Source organism: Indicator indicator, chromosome 2, assembly GCF_027791375.1.
Source record: "Indicator indicator isolate 239-I01 chromosome 2, UM_Iind_1.1, whole genome shotgun sequence".
Taxonomy (NCBI): domain Eukaryota; kingdom Metazoa; phylum Chordata; class Aves; order Piciformes; family Indicatoridae; genus Indicator; species Indicator indicator.
In genome coordinates, this window is record NC_072011.1 from 3,748,483 (window position 1) to 3,771,987 (window position 23,505).

Here is a 23,505-nt window from a genome sequence, read left to right on the forward strand (position 1 = left end):
GTAGCATTAAACTTTCAGACTGCTAAACATGGAACTCAGCTGCAATTCTTCCTTACATTCACCAACACCAGCAGCCTACAAGTTTACACAGAGACCATATGCATGGTAATTACATAATAACGAGAAGAAATTCAACTTTTAGTGTTGTTCTGCAAACAATCTTCATAAATAAATGAAAACAATCTGTGCTCTAGCTCCTCAGTAACCTAAGGTTAATTGGTACAGAGAGTGGGTTTTGTTTTGCGGTTTTGTTTTTTCTTTCTTCCTTTTATAAACCAAACTGGAGGCTCCTCACTGCCAACAATGGTTAAGGCCTGGATCAAGTTACTCTCCTTTTGCTTTTCCCTTTTTCTGCTTTTTTCCATTTTCCACTACTGCATTAGTTTCTGGCTTGCTTACTCCATTTGCCACAGCACCATTTGCTATCTTGCCGTTCTTCATGGGTTCCTTGGGCAGCTTATATGTCCGATAGTAGAAGTTCCCAAACAGGAAAATGAAGGTGACAGCATAGAAAATGACACCCCAGTGCATCCATTTAGGGAAAGGACAATCAATATAAATAGACAAGGCTGTGTGGCCAATAGTCACATGGAACTGCACCTGGAAGACACAAAAATAGAGAATCGATAAAGGTCTGGGTGATATTCTATAGGTCTAAAAGGTCTGGGTGATGCTCTGTAGGTCTAAAAGGTCTGGGTGATGCTCTGTAGGTCTAAAAGGTCTGGGTGATGTTCTGTAGATCTGAAAGGTCTGAGTGATGTTCTGTAGGTCTAAAAGGTCTGGGTGATGTTCTGTAGATCTGAAAGGTCTGAGTGATGTTCTGTAGGTCTAAAAGGTCTGAGTGATGTTCTGCAGGTCTAAAAGGTCTGGGTGATGTTCTGTAGGTCTAAAAGGTCTGGGTGATATTCTGGAGGTCTAAAAGGTCTGGGTGATGTTCTGTAGGTCTAAAAGGTCTGGGTGATATTCTGGAGGTCTAAAAGGTCTGGGTGATGTTCTGCAGGTCTAAAAGGTCTGGGTGATGTTCTGCAGGTCTAAAAGGTCTCGGTGATATTCTGGAGGTCTAAAATGTCTGGGTGATGTTCTGCAGGTCTAAAAGGTCTGGGTGATGTTCTGCAGGTCTAAAAGGTCTGGGTGATGTTCTGGAGGTCTAAAAGGTCTGGGTGATGTTCTGCAGGTCTAAAAGGTCTGGATGATATTCTAGAGGTCTAAAAGGTCTGGGTGATGTTCTGGAGGTCTAAAAGGTCTGGGTGATGTTCTGCAGGTCTAAAAAGTATGGATGGTATTCTATAGGTCTAAAAGGTCTGGGTGATGTTCTGGATGTCTAAAAGGTCTGGGTGATGTTCTGCAGGTCTAAAGGGTCTGGGTGATGTTCTGCAGGTCTAAAAGGTCTGGATGGTATTCTGTAGTTCTAAAAGGTCTGGGTGATATTCTGTAGGTCTAAAGGGTCTGGATGATATTCTATAGGTATGAAAGGTCTGGGTGATATTCTGCAGGTCTAAAAGGTCTGGATGGTATTCTGTAGGTCTAAAAGGTCTGGTGATATTCTGTAGGTCTAAAGGGTCTGGATGGTATTCTGTAGGTTTAAAAGGTTTGGATTATATTCTGCAGGTCTAAAAGGTCTGGATGATATTCTGTAGGTCTGACTGCACCAGTATAGACCAGTGCATTAAGGTGTAAAAAGTCCTAAACTGGGAAGGAGGTAGGGAGTCTGGATTTTGGATTTGGATCATCATGCATGCACACATATGACTTACCAGGGACATCAAATCTATTTGCAGTACCTGGCACCAGTTTTCAGAACCAGGAAAATGAGAAGACACTGAGGGGTATGGATTCTGTCTACCTTTTTGAAGAGGTTTTTGCAATCATAGAATTGTCAGGGTTGGAAGGGACCTCAAGGATCATCCAGTTCCACCCCCACTGCCATGAGCAGGGAAACTTCACACTAGATCAGGTTGCTCAGACCCACATCCAGCCTGGCCTTAAAAACCTCCAGGGTGGAGGTTTCAATCCAGTTGAGACAACGAGTAAAGTAATATGAGACTTTCCTGCCATCACTTTTACTTATGCCATGTATTTCTTGAGACATGAACTAAATGCTTCTATCCTCCAGGAAATCTTCTGACTTGAGCTGTGAGTCGAACAGGACAGCTATGAACTCATGGGAAGTGCAGAATCTGTTCCAAAGCTCTGCCAATGCAATACCTTCTGAGATAAAGGGAGGGATCTTACTTACCAGCTGCAATATGGTCAAGTATCGTTTCCACCACAGGTATTTCTGAAATTTGGGGCCACAGGCAGCTAATCCATAATACATGTACATAATGACATGAATAAATGCATTCATCTGAGCACCGAAGAAAGCTGTCCAGGAAGAGAAAGGAAAAGTGTCACAACTTTGAGAAAAAGAGAGAATCCTTTATCCTAGTGGTATTTGTGGGATAGGAAACGTCATAAAGCAGAGGGCATCACAAAATCACATAATGTTAGGGTTGGGAAGGGACCTTGAAAGATCATCCAGTCCAACCCCCCTGCCAGAGCAGCATCACCTCGGGCAGGTCACACAGGAACAGGGCTACGAGGATGCTTAGGGGACTGGAGCACTGCCTTGTGAGGAGAGGCTGAGAGACCCTGGGGCTTTTTAGTCTGGAAAAGAGAAGACTGAGAGGGGATTTAATCAATGTTCATAAATATCTGAGGGTCAGGAGGGAGGGGACAGGCTCTGCTCACTTGCTCCCTGTGATAGGACAAGGGGCAATGGATGTAAGCTGAAGCACAGGAGGTTCCATCTCAGCACAAGGGGGAAGTTCTTTACTGTAAGGGTCACAGAGCACTGGAACAGGCTCCCCAGAGGGGTTTTGGAGTCTCTGTCTCTGGAGACTTTCAAGGCCCATCTAGATGCATTCCTCTGTGACCTGACCTGGATTGTATGGTCCTGCTCTGGCAAGGGGGTTGGACTTGATGATCTCCTCGGGTACCTTCCAACCCCTAACATCCTGTGGTCCTGTGGTTTTGAAATGCCTCCAGAGAAGAAGTCTCCACAACCTCTTTGGCCAGCCAGTGCTCTGTCACAAGTTTTTCTTTTCTTTATGTTCCACCTGGAACCTCCTATGCTCCAGCTTGTACCCACTGGCCCTTGTCCTATCATTGGATATCACTGAGCAAAGCCTGTCTCCATCCTCCTGACACTGCTCTTCACATCTTTATAAACATGAATGAGGTCACCCCTCAGTCTCCTCAAGGATAAAGAGACCAAGCTCCCTCAGCCTTTCCTCATAAGGGAGATGTTCCACTCCCTTAATCAGCAGGAAGTATTCAGCAGTACAGTACAGACCTGACTGCTGATGTGCTGACACAAGGAATGTATCACATCTTGCATGGAACCTCTTATGCAAAAGCTTTCCATGAGATTTGTTGAAACCCCATAAATCACTTGGTGATATGAATACAAACACAGCAGTTCTGGTAGTATAACTGCATAGCTGTACTGTAGTTGTATACTACAAGTAGTATAGTAACAGGAACAGGCTCCCCAGAGGGGTCATGGAGTCTCCCTCTCTGGAGATGTTCAAAACCCACCTGGATGCATTCTTGTGTGATCTGCTCTAGGTGATCCTGCTCTGGCAGGACCAGGGGTTGGACTGGGTGATCATTCAAGGTCCTTTCCAGCCCTTAAGACTCTGTGATTCTGTGATAGTACAGTTGTGTTTGGCTAGAGGATTATTAAAAGCTGTATTTGACAATGTAAGGAATGAAGCATTGGGTTCTGAGCTTAAATCTTTTCAATTGCATTTAAATGCACAAGGGTCAAGGAAGTCAAGAAACTCATGTGATGAAATAGGTCAACAAAAAAAAAAAAGTCCTACAAAAGCAAAGCATCAGTTGTGGTCATGAGACGTTTAAGGGCACTTGCCAAGTGAGTTTGCCTAAATTGCTCATTTCTAGTTTCCTTATCTATGACTTAGAATATCCAGACTTCTTAAATATATCAAATTCCCAGAATGATCCATGCTGGAAACAGAGACAACAGTTTTCATTGGCATTAAGATCTCTTTGCTCTTGTCCAGATTAGCAATCACTCAACAGAACAAACTGTCATGGTTTAACCCCACTGGTGACTATGCACCATGCAGCTGCTCACTCTCTTCCCCTCCCAGTGGGATGGAGGAAAGAGTCCAAAAAAAATGTAAGACTTGTGGCTTGAGATGAAGGCAGTTTGACAGGGCAGAAAAGAAAGAAAATTGATGATAATAATAATAATAATGAAAAAATTAGGATAGACAAAACAAGTGATGCACAATTCAGTTGCTGCTTATTAGTTCCCAAGCAGCAGTGGTCTGCCCTGGCTTAAAGCAGGACACAAATTATGTCTTGTTAAGGTATTCTTACACCATCAGAGAGGCTCCAAAAGGTTCTAATGTTTAAGGTTAGGGCAATACAGACAATAGCTGCTGACATCAAAGAGCTCAGCTGCCCATGTGGTCTAGACTCAGTTACAACAGGGTGTAGTTTATAATGGATTTGTCTCTGTAAGCAATGTGCTACCAACTAGAAACCAGGAGGACACAAATCTATCCACAGTGATGCAGCAGCACTGTGTACAGGCAAAAGAGCAACTGCTGCTATTCCTTTTGCAGGGGCTGGAAACTAAGAAGCAGTGCAAGGACACAAAAACTGGAAATAAATTTAGAAATAGTTGCAACTGGGTGATCACAGGATGTTAGGGGTTGGAAGGGACCTCCAAAGATCTTCCAGTCCAACCCCCCTGCCAGAGCAGGACCATAGAATCCAGCACAGGTCACACAGGAACACATCCAGATGGGGCTTGAAAGTCTCCAGAGAAGGAGACTCCACAACCTCTCTGGGCAGCCTGTTCCAGTGTTCTGGGACCTTCACAGTGAAGAAGTTCTTCCTCATGGTGAGGTGGAACCTCCTGTGTTGTAGTTTACATCCTTGTCCTATCCCAGGGTGCAAGTGAGCAGAGCCTGTCCCCTCCCTCTTGACCCCCAGCCCTCAGATATCTATAAACATTTATTAAATCCCTTCTCATTCTTCTCCTCTCCAGACTAAAAAGCCCCAGGGCTCTCAGCCTCTCCTAAAAAGCCCCAGGGCTCTCAGCCTCTCTGCTGTGCTGAAAGCTGCTGATATTCAGCATGAGAAGCCTGACATTTGGAGATACCATGGAGATTTCTAAGTAAGGCTACAAGTAAGCATCCAATCAACTTATTTTATGGCTGTGGTAGCCAATAAAGACATTAAATGTCTGGTTAAGCATCTGCACCCTGCAGATTATCCTTGCATTTCTCCCAACTAGCTACAGACTCTCATTTTAAATATTTCTTCTTCTGAACAGAAGCAATCACTCAGTAGAAGGTATCTGTAGCAAAATGAGAGCAGAAACCTCTCATGCCCTAAGCATTGGTATGGTTTGACAAACACACCCTGAGATCTTACTCTGCTGTGGTGTTTATTACATATCCTCTCCAGTGTCTTAAGCCTACAAAGCACATTACAAACAGAGTATTCTCCCTGAAACCTCAGCCCTGCAGAGCTTATAATTTGAGAGAGCCAAGCCAAAACAACAAGAGTACAATGGCAGGCAAGGGAGGAGATGTGGTAAGCACAATGGAATAAAATTCTTTGATGTGGGCTTTAGAAAGGAAGATTGTGAGAAAAGAAAAGAAAAGAAAAGAAAAGAAAAGAAAAGAAAAGAAAAGAAAAGAAAAGAAAAGAAAAGAAAAGAAAAGAAAAGAAAAGAAAAGAAAAGAAAAAGAAAAGAAAAGAAAAGAAAAGAAAAGAAAAGAAAAGAAAAGAAAAGAAAAGAAAAGAGAAGAAAAGAAAAGAAAAGAAGAAAAGAAAAGAAAAGAAAAGAAAAGAAAAGAAAAGAAAAGAAAAGAAAAGAAAAGAAAAGAAAAGAAAAGAAAAGAAAAGAAAAGAAAAGAAAAGAAAAGAAAAGAAAAGAAAAGAAAAGAAAAGAGAAGAAAAGAAAAGAAAAGAAAAGAAGAAAAGAAAAGAAAAGAAAAGAAAAGAAAAGAAAAGAAAAGAAAAGAAAAGAAAAGAAAAGAAAAGAAAAGAAAAGAAAAGAAAAGAAAAGAAAAGAAAAGAAAAGAAAAGAAAAGAAAAGAGAAGAGAAGAGAAGAGAAGAGAAAAGAAAAGAAAAGAAAAGAAAAGAAAAGAAAAGAAAAGAGAAAAGAAAAGAAAAGAAAAGAAAAGAAAAGAGAAAAGAAAAGAAAAGAAAAGAAAAGAAAAGAAAAGAAAAGAAAAGAAAAGGAGAAAAGAAAAGAGAAAAGAGAAGAGAAGAGAAGAGAAGAGAAGAGAAGAGAAGAGAAGAGAAGAGAAGAGAAGAGAAGAGAAGAGAAGAGAAGAGAAGAGAAGAGAAGAGAAGAGAAGAGAAGAGAAGAGAAAAGAGAAAAGAAAAGAAAAAAAAAGACTCGAATTATAGACTTCTATCATTATGAACAGGTTTCAAAAGTTGATTGAGAGATTTCTTGGCTCAACCTTCATGGGAAGGTTTCAGGATTTTATATGTGCCTCTTTATGTATATATATAAGAAAAAAAAAAAAGAAAGAATAAAAGAAAGAAAGAAAGAAAACCCCAACCTCAGATACAAAGCCCAAATAACATCTCAATTATCTCCATTACACCTGCACACAGGCTGTGGCCTGTGAATTCTGCAGTTCTCTGTAGCTGCAAAAAAATAAAGCTCAGCAAGACACGTTCATTCCTTCCATCCCATGCCGGGCAAGGATAAGTTTGAAGACAGAATTTCAGGCTGGCAATTGATAGCCATGAAAGGAAAAGAAAAACAAACAGGAAAAAAAAAGTAGTTTTGCAATTCAGTTGATTGCTGCTCTCTTATCTCTTCCTCCCCCACGTTTCCCACAGAGGAAATCTCTACACATTTAAGCTACTCTACTCCTGCAGTACTATTTAAACAGTCTTGTGTATTGCAATGTTAAAAAAGAAAACAACTTAATTCCATTGCTCCCAAACAGTAAGAATTCTCCTTTGTGTGTCCACTCAAAAGGGTACGGGGGGGGGAGAAAAAAAAAAGAGAACTCACCTTGTCCACCTGCAACCCACTTAATACCAATCCACCACAAGGTGAACATGGTGAAATGGTGATAGACATGAAGGAAACTAATTTGGTTAAATTTCTTCCTCAGGATGAAGAACACAGTATCCAAATATTCAATTCCTTTAGAGACATAATACCACCATAAAGCAGCAGCTATCTGCAATGGAGACACACACACACACAAAAAGACAAAGCAGAACTTTTAGTGATTCCAAGCTGAACAGAATAAAGTTCTCTCCACCTGTCTCCTGCAAGAAAAGGATAACTCTGCCTTCCCCAAATCCTGGTAAATGTTCAGGTATGATGGTATGAGGACGAAAAAAAAACCCCAAAGAACAAACCCCAAGACTCCACACATCTGCTCTGCATATGGAAGTCTCATCCTGAGCCTACTGTTCACAAAGCACAGCTGCAAATAAATAAATAAATAGATAAATAAAGCTAAAATAAAACCAAGACTCCACTCCTCTGTTCTGCACACGGAAGTCTCATTCTGAGCCTGCTGTTCACAAATCACAGCTGCAAATAAATAAATAGATAAATAAATAAGATAAAATAAAGCTAAAATAAAACCAAGACTCGACTCATCTGTTCTGCACATGGAAGTCTCATTCTGAGCCTACTGCTCACAAATCACAGCTGCAAATAAATAAATAGATAAATAAATAAATAGATAAATGAAGCTAAAATAAAACCAAGACTTCACTCCTCTGTTCTGCATATGGAAGTCTCATTCTGAGCCTACTGCTCACAACTTACAGCTGCAAATAAATAAATAAATAGATAAATAAATAAATAAACCTAAAATAAAACCAAGACTCTACTCCTCTGTTCTGCACATGGAAGTACTGTTCTGAGCCTACTGTTCACAAAGCACAGCTGCAAATAAATAAATAGATAAATAAATAAGTAGATAGATAAATGAAGCTAAAATAAAACCAAGACTCCACTCCTCTCTTTTGCACATGGAAGTCTCATTCTGAGCCTACTGCTCACAAACCACAGCTGTAAATAAATAAATAAAGCTAAAATGATCACAAGCTTTGCCATCTCTAAACTGTTCACCAGGTAAACAAGAGGGAGTTTGTGCCCTCATTGTCTGTCCTAAGCTTTGCAGGACAAGACTACCACAGGGCTTCCCTTACTCATGAGACAACCCTTTGATGTGGTCAGGACAACAAGGCAGGATCATTATGATAAAAGGAAGCAGCCAAGGTTGAAACCTTCAATGAAATTCTTTCAGTAGCACAGGCACATATGGGTGGGAAGACACCCAACTGCTCTTACAAGCTAGCTGTGGTAGAAGATTTCACATCCCTTGGAGTAATACTCCTCTCAGCTTCTCCTGGCCTGCTCAGTAAGCCCCTCTGGAATGGCAGCAGCATTCCCTCAGTGGCTCTGTTCCATTCCAGGAATAGAAGAGACCAAGGGAGCCACACAAGCTACAGAGATATCCAACAGGGCAGTGCCACACACCCCAAATTCTTTTTCTAATCCACCCATCCCAGAGAATCTTGCCCAAGATGCAATATAAAAGTGGTTCCCTGCTGAAATCAGGATATTGCTGTGCCCAGGTAAAGCCCCAAAGCTTTGTGTAGCAATCTGCTAATACTATGACATGGGGGGGGGTGGGGGTGGTGGTGGTGGTGGTGGTGGGGACTCCTTTCCAGATTCCGAAGCACAGCAACATGTCTGGCATTGTAAGTGATCCAGCTTGTTATGCAAGGGTGGGACCAGAACATATCCCAGATGGTGACTCACACAGAGAATGGAAAAAGAAAAAAAGAGAAGAAGTGAGTTGGAAATGGCAGCCCCAGCAGCAAGGAGAGCTGACAATGTCACAACACACCTCTTCGTAAGGAGTTCACCTGGTCTTTCAGGACTTGGCTGATGGCAGATCAGACTTTCTTACCTTAACATGGTGTGAAATAGTCTCACCACCCACTCAGTCCCCAGGAGAGATAGAAGAGAAAAAAAAGTTATGACAGCAGAAGCTTCCCTTCCCCAGTCCTCACACACAGGGAGTAGGTAAGTGAGAGAAAGGGGAATCAGCAGAATGAGCACCACAGCCCTGCATGGTGTTTGCCCTCCACCTCTTCCAGCTAGCAGGAAAGGAATGCACCTCTCCTCAGTTTGTCACAGCTGTAATTGGACTGGTGAGCATTTTAGGAGAGATTACATCAGAAGCAGGAAAAAAAAAAAAAAAAAAGCAGCACTGGAGCAGATGAGCACTGCAGAGCTGCATTGCAGACTCTGCACTTTCCCAAAGGGGACTGCACAACTTTCTGTTGCCAAACTGCAGGCTTGTGTACATCCATTAATGAACACCCTTCTCGCTCTCTGGATGTGATTTTAGCTCACTGCAGGTCTCAAGAAAAGGAGGTAGACTTTGCCAATTTTATATATATAAAAAAAAAATATATTGGTATCTGGAGCAAAAATAGAAGTGGGGAGATGCAGATTGGAGGTTAGGAAAAAGTTGTTCACTGTGAGGGTGGTGAGACACTGGCACAGGTTGCCCAGGGAGGTTTTTGCAGCCAGGCTGGATGTGGCTGTGAGCAACCTGCTGTAGTGTGAGGTGTCCCTGCCCATGGCAAGGGGGTTGGAACTGGATGATCCTTGAGGTCCCATCCAACCCTGACAATTCTATGATCTGTCAAAGCTGGAGAAAGGCTTAATGAGGTAAAAGTGTCTCCCTCAAATACAGTGAGTTCCCAGGCACACATAGGCTGCAAGCCCCATCAATAGATAAATATGCATACAAGTTGCTCAATACCCAGTACAGTTCTGCCTCTGGGACAGGTAGGTAGCCAGGTGTTTCCTAACTCCCATATCAAGGCTTTGTCTCACATCCATGGATTACCATAACAGCCCAGCATCTCTTAAAGACCTTTGCTAAAGCTGCACCTCCTAAATAAATTAAGATAAGCATCTCTTCATCTCCAGAGCTAACAGTAAACACTTCAGACTCTGCCCATAAAATTGACAGTACTCAAGCTCTGTGGAGGTCCTTACTTCTGAGGAACATTTTAAAGAATCAATAGGTCAGTTGTAAGAAGGCCAAGAAGGCCAATGGCATTCTGGCCTGCATGAGGAAGAGTGTGGCCAGCAGGAGCAGGGAAGTCATCCTGCCCTGTGCTCAGCACTGGTTAGACCACACCTTGAGTACTGTGTCCAGTTCTGGGCTCCTCAGTTCAAGAGAGATGTTGAGATGCTGGAAGGTGTCCAGAGAAGGGCAACAAGGCTGGGAAGGGGTCTGGAGCACAGCCCTGTGAGGAGAGGCTGAGGGAGCTGGGGGTGTTTAGCCTGGAGAAGAGGAGGCTCAGGGGAGACCTCATTGCTCTCTACAACTACCTGAAGGGAGGTTATAGCCAGGTGGGGGTTGGTCTCTTCTCCCAGGCAACCAGCACCAGAACAAGAGGACACAGTCTCAAGCTGTGCCAGGGGAGGTTTAGGCTGGATGGTAGGAAGGAATTCTTCCCAGAAAGAGAGATTGGCCATTGGAATGTGCTGCCCAGGGAGGTGGTGGAGTCACTGTCCCTGGAAGTGTTTTTAAAAAGCCTGGATGAGGCCCTTGAAGCCATGGTCTAGTTCATTAGATGTGTTGGGTGATAGGTTGGGCTTGATGAGCTCAAAGGTCTTTTCCAGCCTGGTTAATTCTGTGATTCTGTAAGCAAACTGCCCATAATACTTTTTAAAGAGCTGATGTGCATTTTGTTAAAGAAAACAGTGGAACAATGAAAGCCAAACAGCTGACAAACAAGCAGCCAGTTTATTGCATGACACAGAGCAAAACAGCAGTGGAGGAAGAGATAAATTTTTCTTTAAAAGCCTTGTGTTTGATGCCCAAGTTGCCACAGCTTCACTACAAGCTCCTGGACAAGTGGTTAAATGCACCTCTCTCCTATTCTTTGGAATTCCACGTGCCTTGCACAGAATGCAACTGCAGCCTGTGGACCAAAACATCAGCTGAACTTTTGATCAAAATGCTTCCCATCACCTCAGAACAAAAACCAGCCTCCATTTCTTTGCAGGATTATACCCCTTGGGTTTTGTGCTCCTGTAGATTTTATGGCCTAGACAGCTCTTTGGCTCTCTCCCTATCAAATTTTACTACTATTTATTCTCAGATCTGGTAGGTTTCATGTACTAATGATCTGTTTTCAGTGCTCTCAATGAGATGTTTTGATCATTAGATCACAGCTGCAGAAAAAAAAAAAATTAAGCAGATATTAAGGCACTTTCCTGAGGCCATGCATGCAATCAGTGACAGAGGGAAGAAATCAAGTAGCACAAGACACCAACATGTCAGCTGTGTCAGGAGCAGATGGCTACTAATAAACTTCTTCTGCAAAGCATCAGAAGCCAGGACCTAACCTGTAGCCTTTCTTTGGGCACAGCATGAAAGAAAGCTTGAGCTGAAACAAGAAAATCTGCACTCAAAAGGCATATCCCTGAAGTGAATAATACCAGCCACAGCCAGGCCTTTTCTGGCCATTTTTGTCTGTGCCAATCTAAGGCTGTTAAAATACCAGATGGCACAGAAAAGATTACATGCAGCCTAGGATTAAGGGGGTCAACAAGAGGTCCAATGCCATGACCTCTGCCTGCTGCAGGGGTTTAGACCAGAGGGAAGGTTTTAACACAGGACTCCCTTCCTGGCACCTTCCTTCCTCATTTAAGGTTGGAGGCAGCTCCCCATCAAGAGGTTCTTCAAAGGGAGGGGTTAGAAGGTAACAGTAACATAAAAAAAATCAAAGAGCCTTTTAAAGAAAATTCTTTGCTTCAGTTACAGAATTTGGTTCACAGGAGCATGAAGTCTGCTCTGTGAAGGCACAAATTCTCTTTTTTCACAGAAGTCCAAATCATGACTATTTCATAAGAGGAAGCTACTCAAGCTCCAGACACAGAGACAATAAATGCAGATACACAGAGGACAACCATAGCTCAGCTTTATGATTACAATCAGCACACTTAAAAGTAGGAACTAATTCACACAGACTCAGATTTCTAACTCTCAGCACTTCAGATATGTTAATGAAATAAAAGCACTTGACCTGGGAAACAAGGAGGCACAAATGTAAGCAGAGGGGGGAAGTGACTACTCACAGCCATTAACATGCCTTGATTTAGGCAGTGCAAGGAAATTGTTCACTCCAAACGCTGGAGTATTCAGGATCCCTTCAAAATCCCTTCTTGGGGGTTTCTTCCCATTTTACTTTCTTGTCTACTATGAACACAGAATCATAGAATTGTTAGGGTTGGAAGGGACCTCAAGGATCACCTACCTCCAATCCCTTGCCATGGGCAGGGACACCTCACACTACAGCAGGTTGCTCACAGCCACATCCAGCCTGGCTGCAAAAACCTCCAGGGATGAGGTTTCCACCACCTCCCTGGGCAACCTCTTCCAGTGTCTCATCACCCTCATGGTGAAGAACTTCTTCCACATCCAATCTGAATCTACCCACTTCCAGTTTTCTTCCATTCCCCCAGTCCTCTCACTCCCTGACACCCTCAAAAGTCCCTCCCCAGCTTTCTTGTAGCCCCCTTCAGATACTGGAAGGCCACAAGAAGGTCACCTCAGAGCCTTCTCTTCTCCTGACTGAACAACCCCAGCTCTCTCAGTCTGTCTCCATAGCAGAGCAGCTCCATCCCTCTGCTCATCCTCATGGCCCTTCTCTGGACACCTTACAGCACCTCCAGATCCTTCCTGTAATAGTGGCTCCAGAACTGGACACAGGACTCCAGGTGGGGTCTCACCAGAGCAGAGTAAAGAAGGAGAGAATGGTTGAGGACTGGCAGGCACCTCTAGAGTTCATCTCTTCTACCCTGCCCTGCTCAAGCATGGACAGCTAAAGCAGGGTGTGCAGGACCACATCCAGAAAGCTTTCAGTTATCTTGAGGGATGGAGACTCCACCCTCTCTCTGGATAACCTGTACCAATGCCCAGTCACCCTCCCAGTGGAAAGTCTTTCTCTTAAGCTTTTCTTACCCTTAAGCACAATATTCATGGCTAATATTTGCTTGTCTCCTCACTGGGCACAACTTAGAAACAGTCTGGCTCTGTCTTCTCTATATTCCCCCTTCCAATATGTGTACACACTGCTGGCCACACTTCTCTTGCTGCAGCCCAGGATGTGGTTGGCTTTCTGGGCTGCAACATCTTTTAACATAATCAGTATTTTTTTATATACAATTACACTCCTCAGCTTCCTACCAGCACTCAGTATGCTGGCTACCTACTACACACCCAGAAGATTAGGATATCAGGTATTGATAGGACTAGGGGGAATGGAATAAAGCTGGAAGTGGGGAGATTCAGGCTGGAAGTGAGGAAGAAGTTCTTCCCCATGAGAGTGCTGAGAGCCTGGAATGGGTTGTCCAGGGAGGTGGTTGAGGCCCCATCCCTGGAGGTGTTTAAGGCCAGGCTGGATGAGGCTCTGGCCAGCCTGATCTAGTGTGAGGTGTCCCTGCCCATGGCAGGAGGGTTGGAACTGGATGATCCTTGTGGTCCCTTCCAGCCCTGACAATTCTATGATACCAACACATTCATGGAAGAATTCCCTCAAATAGAATATTCCCTTAAAAAGTGGCAAAGCAAAGAGGCTGTATGTTTGACTGCAGAGAAGTCTGTGAGCTACAGCTAACTGATATTGCTAGACTGTGTCCAGTTCTGGGCTCCTCAGTTCAAGAAGGACATTGAGACACTTGAATGTGTCCAAAGAAGGGCACCAAGGCTGAGGAGGGGTCTGGAGCACAGCCCTGTGAGGAGAGGCTGAGGGAGCTGGGGGTGTTTAGCCTGGAGAAGAGGAGGCTCAGGGCAGACCTCATTGCTGTCTGCAACTCCCTGAAGGGAGGTTGTAGCCAGGAGGGGTTTGGTCTCTTCTCCCAGGCAACCAGCACCAGAACAAGAGGACACAGTCTCAAGCTGTTCAGAGGGAAGTTTAGGCTCAAGGTGAGGAAGAAATTCTTCACAGACAGAGAGATTGGCCATTGGCCATTCACCTGAAATCACAGTCGGCTTACTGTCTTGACACACAGCAAGGCTTGGAGAGGAAAGGCATTCTGTGGCACCTAGGAAAAACTTCTCTTTGAAACTGCTTACCACCTCTCTGCACTCCCCTGAGGAACAAAGAATGGCTTCTTGAGCCCTCAACTTCAAGCAAAAGCTTTGGTCAAAAGGGGACAGTGTATGACAACACCATCGGGGAATATTCCCAAAGAGATGGAGACGGAGGTCATAGCAGGGCTGCTGTGTTGCCATTCAGAACACCACATGCAATTAGTTTCACATTTTTCAATATTTGTTCCATAGAATCACAGAATGGTCTGGGTTGGAAGGGACCTCCAAAGCTCAACCAGTACAACCCCCTCTGCAGTCAGCAGGGATATCCCCAACTAGATCAGGCAGCCCAAAGGCCCTGTTGAGCCTCACCTTGAACATCTCTAGGGAAGGAGCCTCAACCACCTCCCTGGGCAACCTGTTCCAGTCTTCCACCACCCTTATGGTAAAGAACTTGTTCCTAACATCCAATCTCAATCTGCTCTGCTCTAGTTTGAAGCCATTGCTCCTCGTCCTGTCCCTGCAGGCCTTTGGAGGTCCCTTCCAATCCTGACCATTCTGTGATTCTGTGATCAAGATAAGGGTCTTGACTGCCAACACACTATGCAGCTGCTGCAATAGCTTGAGAGAATTCAATTTTCCCTGTTTCCTCAGCTCTCTCAGATGCAAAATGAACATATATTAAAAAAAAACACTTTAGAAGTAATGTTTAAGAAAATCCACAAATTAGCAAAAAAAGCTTTTAAAAGTCAGGGAATCCAAAAAGTAGCTATTGCTAGAACAAATTCCCTTTTGTTGGCACATCCTATGCAATAACTACTTGTGCAGGTCATTCTGGCTTTATTCCATTGTACAATAATGCTGTTTGCTTTCATGAACAAAACTAAGTGCAACTCTTTTGAGCAGGTCTGACCCCTCCACAGCTTCCCACAAACAAGGGCACTTAAAAGTGAGGCCATGAAACAGAAATTTGCAGAGCATAGAGGTGTTCCCCCTTGTACTAAGAATCATAGAATTGTCAGGGTTGGAAGGACCCTCAAGGATCATCCAGTTCCAACCCCCCCTGCCATGGGCAGGGACACCTCACACTACAGCAGGTTGCTCACAGCCACATCCAGCCTGGCTGCAAAAACCTCCAGGGATGAGGCTTCCACCACCTCCCTGGGCAACCTGTGCCAGTGCCTCACCACCCTCATGGGGAAGAATTTCTTCCTAACATCCAATCTGAAGCTCCCCACTTCTAGTTTTGCTCCATTCCCCCCAGTCCTATCACTCCCTGACACCCTAAAAAGTCCCTCCCCAGCTTTCTTGTAGCCCCCTTCAGATACTGGAAGGCCAGAAGAAGGTCACCTCAGAGCCTTCTCTTCTCCAGACTGAACCACCTCAGCTCTCTCAGTCTGTCTCCATGGGAGAAGTGCTCCATCCCTCTGCTCATCCTCATGGCCCTTCTCTGGACATGTTCCAGCACTTAGCTAAGATAAAAATTCCTTCAATACATGCCATACTAGTCCTCACTGTCCATGCACTCAGCTGGAAGACATTCTGTTTTGCTTGTCTATTGGAAATAAAAACCTGTAAAGCATCTTTATACTTGGCTGGATGTGGTTTGTTTTCTTTTTGTTTTGTTTTTGTTTTTTTTTTCCAAGCAATATTATTAATGGAAGTATTGCAGAGATTGAAAGAGTGAGTGCACAGCATTGGCGAAGGTGAAAGCTGGGGAACTTCCATAAAGCAAACAAGAAGAACCAACTCACAGACCTGTTCTGCTCTATCAAATCTAAATTGTACCACTCAGACTCACCCTTCTCACTACCACCCCCTGCACCACAAGCTTTTGAGTTCAGCCCATGAGCAGCTATTTTTCACCCCATGCCCCAAATAACAAATGTTTTGAGACCATCAGACACTTTCACTACCTTTTCAGGAACGTGTTCTGATCTGCAGGTGAAAGCTGCAAGGCCAGCTGAGACATTCTTAAGTGTCAGCTCTGCCAGGGGAGAAGGTTTAGTACATGAGGTAAGCAGCAGTGCCATGGCAATGAACAAGCATCAGCACTTTGATTTTCATTTGAATTCTTTCCAAAACACAACAATGAAGTGCACTGATAACACATCCGTCAGAGGCCAGCAAGACCTCATGAAACCAGACATGGGGAAAGGAGACAAAAGCTTGCCTCACCAGGATGAGTGAGGTGCAGCCACAGCACAGGCTGGCAAACCTTTCCTTGCTTTGATCCAACCCTCCCTGCTTTGATCTAGCTTGAACACTCCACCTGTGCTAACCACAGTGAGCCTGGTATCACACACTCCAGCCAGGGCTGGAAACCCAACTATGCTGTGGCAGTTTTAGGCTGATGCCTAGGAAAACTTCCCACAAATCTTGAGCAGAAAGTGGTGGAATGTGAATAAATTACCATTGGATGGAAAAGAAAAACAATGATAAGGTCTGACTAATCCCACTGGTCTGGTATCTAACATAAAGTTATTGTATAAACTCTTTCTCTTTTTGGCTTCCTCACTCTGACTGATTCCAGCTGGTGGCTTTTGTTTGCCTGTTGCTGGTCTTGGCTGCATTCTTGTGGCTAAGCACTAACAAGCTCCTCTCTGCTCTTCTCTCTCTCTTTTCCCTTGTACAGAGGAGGAGGAAGTGAGCAGAGAGTGGGAACCTGTTGGGAATCTCCTGGTTTTGTCCAGGGAGGTTTTTGTGTTGTTTATAAATTGTAAATACATCTAAATGTTGTCTGTTTTGTACACATCCATTGCATTTCATTTCATATTTCTAGATTTTACTGTGCTTGTAAAATAGAGCTTCATTTGCTTCCATCTGATCTAGTCTGGCAATTTTATTTTGGGGGGACTCAAATGATTTGGGGGGTAATTTCAACCCATCACAGATACCTACAGAGTTTAACCTGGATTAGACAACCGCAGAGGAAGCCAAGGATCAGTATCATAAACTCATAGAATTGTTAGGGTTGGAAGGGACCTCAAGGATCATCCAGCTCCAGCCCCCCTGCCAGAGGCAGGGACAGAGTCTCACAGTCTCACAATATGTCAGAGGTTGGAAGGGACCTCAAGAGATCATCAGGTCCAACCCCCTGCCAGAGCAGCATCACTTAGGGTAGTCTGCACAGGAATGCATCCAGGTGGGGTTGGAAAGTCTCCAGAGAAGGAGACTCCACAACCCCCTGGGCAGCCTGTTCCAGTGCTCTGTCACCCTCACTCTAAAGAAGTTTCTCCTCATGTTGAGCTGAAATCTTCTCTGTTCAAGTTTGTCTCCATTGTTCCTTGGCTTATCACTGTGCACCACCCAGCAGAGCCTGGCCCCCTCCACTTGACCCCCACCCCTCAGCTATTGAGAGACATTGATCAGATCCCCTCTCAGCCTTCTCTTCTCCACACTAAACAGCCCCAGGGCTCTCAGGCTCTCTTCACAGGGGAGATGCTCAAGTCCCCTGAGCATCCTCATGGCTCTGACACCTCACACTACAGCAGGTTGCTCACAGCCACATCCAGCCTGGCCATAAAACCCTCCAGGGATGAGGCTTCCACCACCTCCCTGGGCAACCTGTGCCAGTGTCTCACCACCCTCATGGTGTGAAACTTCTTCCTAACATCCAATCTGAATCTCCCCACTTCTAGTTTTGCTCCATTCCCCCTAGTCCTATCACTACCCTGACTTGCAGCAGTCAGATGAAGTTCATGAAACCCACTGATGCACTTTGATTAAAAACTGCTGTGTGCAATGCACTCAAACCTGAAGTGGCCTGTGGGGGGGTAAGGGGATACAGGCACAGCTGACAGCAGAACCTTGGAAACATAATTTTTTTTCAGACAAGACAAACCCTCATGCAGTGCTGTGTATGACACACATTAATATAGCAATTAAATAAGTAAAAAAAATTAAAATTAAAAAAAAAGGAAAGAGATACTCACCCTAACTTCATAAACATTATCTGAATAATCCACAGTCTGGCAGACATAGCTGTACCCTCGAGCTCTTGATGACAAAAACAGCTGAAAAGAATAAAGCCATAGATGAGGGGAAGGATGCTACATAGAATATGTTGATAAGAATTCCCAGCAAATGTCTTGCCACGTCAAACTTACCTGACCAGAAAGAAATATTTCAACTATGGCTGATCTGTGGTTTCTCAAGTTCAAATTTTCCTATTCTAAATCTCCTTCTCAGTCCTGAGAATCCTCTTGAAGGAGGGCACTGCTTAGTTCTAAAGACCTGTTGTTACACTCTACCCATTTTTGCTTGTAAACTGAAGTATTCATTTTTACCTTCAGGTATCTGCCCAGGTAATTACAGCCCTGTATAAATCAGGAGGAACTCCAGTAGGATCTTAAACTATCCAAGCCTGACAGCTCTAGTTTGAGACAAGTCTGTGGGACCTGATGCAATCCATCCTGCAGAATAAATCTGATGAAAAGCAACTGAAGGAGTCACGGATGGCTCGTTTGGAAAAGAGGAGGCTGAGGGTAGACCTCATTGCTGTCTACAACTACCTGAAAGGAGGTTGTGGAGAGGTTGGTGCTGGTCTCTTCTCACAGGGAATTAGTGATAGAACAAGAGGGAATGGCCTCAAGCTGTGACTGGGTAGGTTTAGACTGGACATTAGGCAACATTTTTTGATGGCAAGAGTGGTCAGGCATTGGAATGTGCTGCCCAGGGAGGTGGTGGAGTCCCCAAGCCTGGATGTGTTTCAAGGTGGTTTGGCTGTGGTGCTTGGAGCTCTGGTTTAGGGGTGACCCTTGTAGAGTAGGGTTGTGGGTTGGACCTGGTGCTCCTGAGACTCTTTTCCAACCTGAATGTTTCTGTGATTTCTGTGAAATTGTGCCTGACCAATTTGGTGACCTTCTCTGATGGGATAGCAGTGTTGATGGACAAGGGAAGACCAGGTGATGCCTTCTACCTGGACTTGTGCAATGTGCTTGACTGTGCCCCACTGCTCTCTAAATTGGACAGGCATGGATTTGACAGGTGAACCTCTCAGATAAGGATTTGGCTTGAGGATCACACTCAAAGAGTAAGAGCCAATGGCTCAACATCTAAGTGGGGACAAGTGATGAGTTGTGTTCCTCAGGGGTCTGTGCAGGGACTGGTGCTGTTTAACATCTTTGTTGGCAATATGGGCAGTGAGATTGAGTGCACCCTCAACTAGTTTGCTGATGGCACCAAGCTGGATGGTGTGGTGCAGATGCTGGAGGGAAGGGATACCATTCAGAGGGACCTTGACAGGCTTGAGAGCTGGGCCAGTGTCGACCTCATGGAGTTCAAAGCAGCCCCACACAAGGTTCTGAACCTGGTTTGGGGCAATCCCAAGCACAAATACAGGCTGGTGATGAGTGGATTGAGAGCAATCCAGAGGAGAAGGACTTGGGAGTGCTGGCTGATGAGCTGGCAGGGAGAGCTTGCAGCCCAGAAGCCCAACTGTATCCTGGGCTGCATCTAAAGTGTAGCCAGCAAGTGGAAAGAGGTGACTCTCCTGCTCTGCTCTCATGACACCCCACATGGAGTGCTGTCTGCAGCTCTGGGGCTCCCTACACAAGAATATGTGACTGCTAGAGGGGTCCAGAGGAGGGCCACAAAGATGATGTCTCCCACAAAGACAGACAGGGGTTGTTCAAGCTGGAGAAAAAAAGGCTCTGGAAAGATCTTATGCAGCCTTACAGTACACCAAGAGGGCTTGCAGGAAAGCTGGAGAGGGACCTTTTCTAAGGGCATGTGATGATGCAACAAGGGGCAATTGTTTTAAAACTAGAGCAGGGTAGATTTAGATTAGACATTAGGAAGAAATTCTTCACCATGAGGCACCTGAATAGGTTGCTCAGAGAAGTTGTGAAGGCTCCAAGCCTTGAAGTGTTCAAAGCCAGGCTGGATGGGGCCTTTAGCAACCTTGTCTGGCAGGAGGTGTCCCTGCCCATGGTTGGGGGTTTGGAACTAGATGATCTTTATGGTCTCTTCCAACCTGAACCATTCTAGGAAAGAAGATAGCAGTGGAGTAGATGACTTGTAAATTGTGAACTGTGAAAATGAAGGAGAGGGATACAAAAGTCTCCAAAACAAGTATGGGTAGGCACTGACTATTATTTCTGCTGTCCTGACTCCCATCTTATTTAGCCTGAACTCCAGTTTACTTCGGTATCTCATTTGCAGGGAGTGCAGTGAGATGCAGAGAAGTTGTTATCCAGATAAAATCAACACACAAAACCTTCTGTAACTCTGGACTTGTCTGCTAAAGTAGGGAGGGGGAAAGAGCTGTCCACAGAAATGATCTGAAGAAAGATGAAGCAGTTCAGTTTCTAAGTCCATCTACAAACTGCTGTAACAGTAAAGCTCTTTGATGTGGGCCCACAGGGGCACCAGCACATTTGGTAACATCAGAGAAGAGAAGGGAGGTTTAGTCCCCACTTAGAGAGACTAAACAATCTCTGCTGTGACCTGCTGGGTAATTTCCCCAAGGTTTCTTTGGACAAAGGCAGTTAACTGACCTCACCAGACTGTCTCAAATTAGAGCATGAAACTCAAGATTTTTGTGGCTAAAGAGGGGCTTTGCATCTGGGACTTCTGCATGTGCTGAGCAAAATGTACTCCTAGTTTGAATCTGAATTTGGGAGTCCTGGACTGGACAACTTAACAGTGCCTTGTGGATTTAATGTAGGTTATAACAGAAGAGCAATACAGCTGGCCATCAGGATGCTCATTTAAACAACATGCAAAGGCATTTCACATTCCACTTCTGTTCTCAGCCATACCTGGAAGCTTTACAGTCATGCACCAAGTACAAACTGTGCATCATTTGACTCATAACAGCAACATTACTGCTGTGAGTTACTAGAGTGGCACACTGGTGGTGTAAACCTGATGTAGATTGAAGGAGAAGTTGCCTGGCTGAAGGGGAGCATCTGAAACTTGAAGACTTTCCTCCTATCAGTCTCTAAGATCAAGAAAAGACACTTTCTGTAAATGATGCATCCATAGCCTTAACATCCATTAAATAACAACCTCCCAGCTGAAATAGCAGGAAGCTACAACCTCTCTTTGTGTTTCAAGTGATGAGCTCTCAGCCTGTCAGCAGCAGCTGGCGTATTTCCAGCCCCATTCATTCTGCTGTTGGTTGGGTGGTTTGGAAATGCCATGCAAAGCTCATGTCTTATCCTCCAGGCAACACAGGTTCCAAAATGAAGTGACCACAGGCCCAGCACAAGTCACCCCACAGATAAAAGAAGCCAATTTTAAAAGAGCAAGTGAAAAAGACTGACATGGCAGTGCAGAATTCATTGCAGAGGAGGTTCAGTTGTAACCTGCCAAGATGATTTGGTTTCATTCATCCATTCCCACACCTTTCCTTGGGGGTCAGCATTAAATTCTCTTGTACCTGTAGTATTTCATGACTGAGTTGAATAGTGCAAGGAAACAGTTTAGACAAATTGACCACTGAGGTGTGATGGCTAAAATTTGACTGAACCTTGTTTTAAAGCAAAGGCTGAACTCAGTTAAATGCTTTTATTACCTAAGCTCTAGGGAAGGGACAATATGCAGATCATCATTAGCTATGCTTTGTCCTACTGGCAAAACCACAGACCAGTCAGTAAAAGAGTTCTGTAATGCTCTAAGTGTAGCTGTTCTGTTTGTGTGCTTGCTTCTGGAAATGGATTTTGCAAATCTATGATCTGAGGCCTCCCAAGAAGAAGACTTTCAATCCATGTGAGCAAAGACTTGCAGCACAAACTACTCCTTAGCATCAGCTATATTCTGGGCAGCTATTGCTGAATAATGATTACCAAACTGTTAAATAATCCCCACTTAGCTACTGCCGAAGAGCTGATCCACAGCATTGTTATTAGCAATTTCTTCTGGACACAAAACCTAATGAAGGAGAAATGTAACACCACCAAAAACTGTTCAAATCAGAACACTCAGAACGCTGTAAACCAAATATTCATAGAATCACAGTACATTAGAGGGTGGAAGGGACCTTCAGAGATCATTGAGTCCAACCCCTCTGCCAAAGGAGGATCACTTAACACACATTTCACTTCCTTTTCATTCTTAGTCTAAAAGACTAACTGACAAATTACTTTCCCTCACTACATCCAGGGGATATGTGAATTCCTACAAACGATTAACACATTGAAGGCACCAAGCAGCTCCATTTCTAAAACAAGATACATTCTGGCACCCTTAAGGATTATTAAAAAGAAACACAAAAAAATGACAACCAAACAAAAAAACCCAACCCCAAACAAACAAAAAAAAACAAAAAACAAAAAACCCATCAAAAACCCAAAGAGCTACAAGTGTTACATTTCTATGGATTTTAGTTAATCTGTCCAGTAATTAAATTATCATAAATCTAAGGAGAGATTGGAATAGCTAGCACACAAATTCTCCTACAGACTCCTTTAGTGTATCCTAAACCTAAGGAGAGATTGGAATAGCTAGCACACAAATTCTCCTACAGACTCCTTTAGTGTATCCTAAACCTAAGGAGAGATTGGAATAGCTAGCACACAAATTCTCCTACAGACTCATTTAGTGTATCCTAAACCTAAGGAGAGATTGGAATAGCCAGCACACAAATGCTCCTACAGACTCACTTACTGAGTGAGTTCTCACTTCAAAGGCAAACTCAGCTTTAAAAGGCTGTGCAAAACATTCACACCCTCAGGAGACATCACAAATGCATAAAGTTAATGTTCATTTTACCACATGTAGGCCCCCTCAGACTTAAAAAAAAAAGGAATTCCCTCTTGCAAGAGGGCATACACACCTCTTTGAAAATGAAGAAGTTGAGTAGAACCATTCCAAAGTTGTAAACAACCAACAGGAAACGTAACTGGAAGGGCTCTCTGGTCTTCATCCACTTGGGGCCCAGCCATACAGTGAGGAGATAAATAGTGCTTATAGTCAGGGTTGGAAATGGAGACTGCATCAAGGGCCAGTCATCAACACGTTTGTCTGGGAGGGGTGAAGCAAACAGAAGGAGTCAACAGGGTCTGAACAAAATACACATGTTAAGCATTGCACTTGTTAAAGCCTTCATTCTCTCCTGAAACAGCTGCATCAGAGAGCAGAGACACAATGAAATTGTTCTGCCTAGGAAGGTTTGCATAAAGCCCAATGCTGTATCCCAACAGCTCACACAGATCCATGGGGTTGTGCAAGCTCTATTGTCCAGTTCTGCAACCCAAAACAATACAGCAAAACCAGCACCACGTGAGCCCAAACCCAAACCCCAGCCACTAATCCCTCAAAAACCCCAAGTCTGCTTCTGTTGAGCAGCGACTGCAGCGGCAGTGTAACCAAACATTCCATAGCACTGCAAATGAAAGCTACAAACATTTGGCA

The 23,505-nt window shown here is 44.2% G+C and overlaps 1 protein-coding gene across 1 annotated transcript in view; it reads right to left on the reverse strand.

Annotated features, from left to right (window-relative positions):
* Nucleotides 1-324: 324 nt before the first annotated feature.
* ELOVL4 (ELOVL fatty acid elongase 4) overlaps nucleotides 325-23,505 on the reverse strand; it is a 49,014-nt gene continuing 25,833 nt past the window's right edge. Inside the window, exons 2-6 of the mRNA XM_054399102.1 lie at nucleotides 22,928-23,115; nucleotides 18,081-18,161; nucleotides 7,065-7,236; nucleotides 2,237-2,364; nucleotides 325-600 (exon numbers count right to left, since the gene is read on the reverse strand). Coding sequence (XP_054255077.1) covers nucleotides 325-600; nucleotides 2,237-2,364; nucleotides 7,065-7,236; nucleotides 18,081-18,161; nucleotides 22,928-23,115 — 845 coding nt within the window. The remainder of the gene's footprint in view (nucleotides 601-2,236; nucleotides 2,365-7,064; nucleotides 7,237-18,080; nucleotides 18,162-22,927; nucleotides 23,116-23,505) is intronic.